Genomic DNA, 4,773 nt, shown 5'->3' with positions numbered 1-4,773 from the left:
CCACAGGGCCGCCGCCCAGCACAGCGCGGCCAGGACCAAGGGGGCGGCCGCCAGCGACCACGCGCCCCCGGACGCCGAGCACAGACCCAGCAGAACTGCCACCGGGCCCATCAGACCTGCCAAGTCCCTGAGTGGACACAGGTTGAAACATCGACGGATGTATTTGTCTTTTTGCTGTACACCCCAACCTGTGATCCCAAAACACTTGATACCATTCCAAACTCATCCCCCATCAAAATAAATGTGAAAATTGGACCACGCAGGTCATTAGTGTACCATGCTGAGGGTGTGGCGAAGACGGCGGGTCGGGGCAGTGCGGCGGCGCTGGTGCGGTCGGGCGACGAGCGGAGTGTCAGCAGGCCGGGCTCCAGCAGCTCAATCAGCTCCACGTCCTCTTGCAGCAGCACGTCCTGATCCAGGATGCAGCGCACAGAGTACTCACCCAGCATGCTGTCCTGCGAGCGAGCGTGGGGAGGACGTTGGTAAAGGCAGACTGGCAAGGGAGGCCTGCCGATTTTTTTGCAAGTTGGACTCACCAGCTGCTGCTCCAGTGTGTGAGAGGACGCCGCCTTCTGAAGTGGGTTCCATTTCCACACAAGTTCAGCCAAGGTCTGCATGACTCCCTCCTACACACATTCAAAAAAGAAATCATTTTTCTTTTTTCAGAAAAGTAAAAAAAAAAATCTGTTTTTCAAGATGCACCGACACTTTAGGTCTTGTATTTTTTTCAAGACCTAAAGTCATAACACTACAAGTTTAAAGTCAAAATACTATGAGAATGACATTTTTACATTTTTTGTATTAAAAAGCTCTAGTAGTACTTCTAAGGGAAAAATAACTTGGTTATGATCTGAGAAAACTTTTTTTTCCAAATGAATTCCATTTGGCGACACGCTTGTCAGTCAGCGTCATCAGTCCCCTCTTGTGGGCCCGGGGACCGACCCATTTCCCCAGCGCGACGGGGGTGTTTTATTAGCTGTATCGATTACCGATTGGGTATGTGCAGGAAGTAAAAGCGCAAAGAATTCCTGCTCACTCGGCACAAACGTGGCCATTTGTTCCGCTTGCAAACACTAAGCAGGCTTTAACGTCGCCTGTCGTCGATACAGCCGTTGTTAAGGGATTACTGTAGTCCCAAAATCGTCGTCTTTGGCAAACAGGGGACGTAAGAGGGACGCAAGACATTTTAGCAAAAGCGAAAGTCGAGTGACATTCCCAACTCAATCCGGCTTTATCTGACATCCGGGAAGCGACATGCTGACCAAAGACTTCCTGTCCTGAGCAGCACAGAGGAAATGTCACACAAGTGGAAAGTTCCACAAATGCGAGCGCATCATTCCTCCCAACAGATGCAATAGCTTAGCGATAAGTAGTGCTTGCTGGATCAGCTCATAATATGTACCAGGGCAGCTCCACACTTTGTGCGTTATTTACTTCTTTTTGACGGGTACTGTGAAGAACGAGATGCCGGAAAAGAAAAAAGAGGGAAGGACGATAGGCGGGCAGGAAGGTATTTTAAAAAAAAAAAAAAAAAAAAAAAAGGAAGGGTGCAAAATAAAAAAAGCAGCTCTGAAAGAAAGAACAAAAGGAAGGCTGGAAGAAAAAAACAGATCGAAGGTGTGTAGGAAGGAAGGTAAAAAAGCAAGTTTAAGCAAAGGAAGGAAGGATGCATAAATTTGGTCTGAGGAAAGTAAGGAAGAAAAGATCGGGAAGGAAATTATGTTTAAAAGGGTGGAAGGGAAGGCAGAAAAGTGATGGAAACAAGGGATGGAAGACCAATGGGATGCAATGCAGGTCAGAGGGAGAAAGGAAGGAGTTTAGGAAGGAAAGAAGGTGAGAGTGAAATTAAAGCATGGAATAAAATTGTTCTCCCCAAGGTCTCAAATTCCCGTTTCAGATCAGGACTCATCTGAAGGACTCACCTGAGCTTTCCGGGGAACATCCCCAGATGCCAGGTCGCCGTCTTGGTCTCTCGCCGCCGTAGGACATGTCTCGAAGTCTGTGTGTCCTAAATCGTGCAGGTAGCGGAAAAGCGGCGAGTTCTGCAAAGCAAACGCTGAGGTGAGAGTGCTTCCCATCTTATGCTGACCTGTTGAGCCAACTTCTATGAAGGCTTTCTCCTATCAAAAAAACAAACAAACCCTAATCTACTCAGCCCGCGGACACGTCCGGATTGTGACCAAAGATTTGAAATTGGACGTCATAATCCTCCTGCTTTCCCATCCTTGAAAGATAACCTGACCCGCTTGTTGTTACCATGATTGTATTCTACTACCCCGGACATTTAACAGATGCATCATGGGAGCATCTGTGTAATTACCATCACATACGTGCTCTTAAGGTAATACTCACTTCCATAATCACACCGAGCTCATTTTGTCGCAATCCAAATTTGAGAATGTGTCTGCGCGTGTTTTTAATCAGAACCGACGCCTTGGTTGCGTCTGTCTGGTCCTCCCCGCCCCACCCACTGCAATCAATGATCGTCCCCAAACTTGCCCCCGTCTATCAGATGCACGGTTTTGTCATAAGCCAGCCAAGTCTCGCAATTTATTTCGCACTTTTAAAAAGCGACTAGCATCTATTTTTATGCATCCCAAGCGAAGCTATCAGCAAGTGTCTACTTGCATCAGCATGACAAAGCAGAGGTTAACAAGTGACACATATGCGATACGAACCTCGAACACGACATCTTCGTCAAACTCCTCCGTCATGGCGCTCGTCCATCGACGCGCGGCTCGCTCTGCATGCCGAGTTTCAGGGGCGACTGGACGGCAATAGTCGGGCCAAAGGGAGAGTTGGGAGTTTAGCCGGGTTGCTAAACAAAAGAACTACAATTCCCATTCAGGCGCACCCGATCGCGCTTCTTCCTCGCGAGAAACCACAAGGGGAGCACTGGCTTACATAGCGCCCCTTTGTGGCCACGTGATGCACAGGCCCAACCGTTAGAAAAGCCCGGCGAGAAAAAGTAAAACAATGAGGCAGAAATACAGAGAACATTACTTCACAATAATAAAAAATGATTTATAACAAACACGATAAGAATCGTAGCAAAGGCAATCGATTGAACTTGAATATCGTTTGCATCGTAGTTTTAAGGTGACATTTTATGCACGGCAATGCTCCAAAAACATCGCGCCGTTCGCAATCGGATGTAATGCTGTTATTCACAACAGGAAGTCACGTGTTCGCAGTGCTTCTGGCTTGACAAAACCGACGAACTTTGCCGAAGCCGAAAAACTGGGGAAAATGGAAAACGCAAAAGGCATAAAGTCGTTATCGGCGGATGTGCGAGCGAGATAAGGAGTAAGAGCGGCGGCCCGCGGTTTGTTTGAGCTCGCCGTAGTGGATTTCGAAGTGACAATGCTGTGGAGACAGGAAAAAACCAAGACCTTGTCGCGCTTCCATTGAAAGCGAATTTACATTCCTCATGGAGAAAGCAGGAGCAACGATTCGGGAGTCATGAGCACAGGTTTGTTTCTTGCGGGGGCGAACTGCAAAGTACCGACATCTCTATATACTTTTTAGTAAAATGCTCATTGTAAATACACCGTCGTGAAAAACAACTGTTAGAAGTAACCATCCACTGTTTTTTTTTTTACCATTTAATTACAGCCTTTTCCTGAAAAAAAAATCGCCTCCACATAAATAGTACAATAGGACACACCAGGCGTCGTTTTGGGAGGCCTCCATAACTGACAATAATAGTACGCTAAAAAGCGGCTTTCCGTTTTAAGCGGCCGACTCACAGCTGGGGATGGTCAAAAACTTCTTTGTCTTTAAAACATCTGTCCCGCTGCTGATGCTACACGTCCGAATAGTCAACAATGCGACGTTAACATCTTTTGTAAAGCTTCATATAAAGCTTTGTTGCAATAAATGTTAGTTTAGCCATCATATGGAGTGTGCCGTTCTGTGAAGGTCGTTTTGTGTTTGTTTTCTGGTAAGTTCGCATTACCTGACTGACGCTTCCTGCGAAACTCCGTTCAGAAATCAGCCAAACCTGGGACGTCTCGCTCGTCTGTTGTCGTATAAAGTACGCGCGGGACTTTGATGGGATCGTCGTCACAACTGGCTGATTTCGGCGAGTTTTAGTTCGCATTTAGGTCCAATCGAACACCAGGACCATGACATCTTTTCGATCCTGCTTTAATAAAGTTTCGATAGAGGTCGTTATTACTGCATTCTGTGATTTCGACCGCAGTTACATGTTAATACGGCTCATGGCTCGTACACCGCAAGACATTCAATTTCTCTGCAAAACGTGTTTATTATGTGTCAGAATCAGCCATATTGGGAGTTTGGTGTCTCGCCTCTGTGGCCATTGACCTTTTTTGTCACATCACTGCAGGACGCAGTGGTGTGACATTTTTTTTTTTCTGTGTGCGTTTGTACAACGAAACGATTTAGCTTCAGAAGCTTTCTGAGAGGAATTTTGCCACGGGTTCCTGTCGGAGTGAGTCAGCCACTACTTCCAGCTCTTCCATTCAAATTGTGATGCATGATGCATTTCACACATTACTCCCCCCTGAACCCAGGAGTGACCGTTGAACCTCGCCTGTAACTGCATCTCACAGCTGTCTCTGCTGATATTTGAGGAAGGAAGGATGTACAATGCCTTAACACGTGCGTGTTTTTAATTCTGTCCTGTCTTGTCTTGTGCACACGCAGGTGTGAAGAAGCCTCCATTAGCTCCCAAACCTAAACTTCCCGCCGTGGCCAAACCCTCACCCCCTCCGGCCATTGCCCCCAAACCCGGCCTGCCCCCCACCT

At 47.2% G+C, this 4,773-nt stretch overlaps 2 protein-coding genes across 4 annotated transcripts in view; one reads left to right on the top strand and one right to left on the bottom strand.

The window, feature by feature from the left end:
- The window catches only part of vezt (vezatin, adherens junctions transmembrane protein), a 9,488-nt gene extending 5,391 nt beyond the window's left edge, over positions 1-4,097 (bottom strand). The window contains exons 1-5 of one of the 3 annotated variants that reach the window (XM_019897540.1): positions 3,959-4,097; positions 2,679-2,767; positions 1,923-2,042; positions 537-626; positions 411-455 (exon numbers count right to left, since the gene is read on the bottom strand). In XM_019897540.1, the coding sequence (XP_019753099.1) occupies positions 411-455; positions 537-626; positions 1,923-2,042; positions 2,679-2,714 (291 nt within the window). In that variant the 5' untranslated portion in view covers positions 2,715-2,767; positions 3,959-4,097. Of the gene's footprint in view, positions 1-410; positions 456-536; positions 627-1,922; positions 2,043-2,678; positions 2,824-3,749; positions 3,931-3,958 lie in introns of those variants that run through there. The other 2 variants (XM_019897539.1, XM_019897541.1) reach the window with 2 other exon arrangements.
- fgd6 (FYVE, RhoGEF and PH domain containing 6) overlaps positions 2,955-4,773 on the top strand; it is a 10,396-nt gene continuing 8,577 nt past the window's right edge. Inside the window, exons 1-2 of the mRNA XM_019897577.1 lie at positions 2,955-3,472; positions 4,672-4,758. Coding sequence (XP_019753136.1) covers positions 3,463-3,472; positions 4,672-4,758 — 97 coding nt within the window. The 5' untranslated portion in view covers positions 2,955-3,462. The remainder of the gene's footprint in view (positions 3,473-4,671; positions 4,759-4,773) is intronic.

Source organism: Hippocampus comes, unplaced genomic scaffold (genome assembly GCF_001891065.2).
Source record: "Hippocampus comes isolate QL1 unplaced genomic scaffold, H_comes_QL1_v1.1 scaffold81, whole genome shotgun sequence".
NCBI lineage: Eukaryota > Metazoa > Chordata > Actinopteri > Syngnathiformes > Syngnathidae > Hippocampus > Hippocampus comes.
Note: the sequence above shows the minus strand (reverse complement) of the source record. Positions and strands in the feature narration are given on the sequence as shown.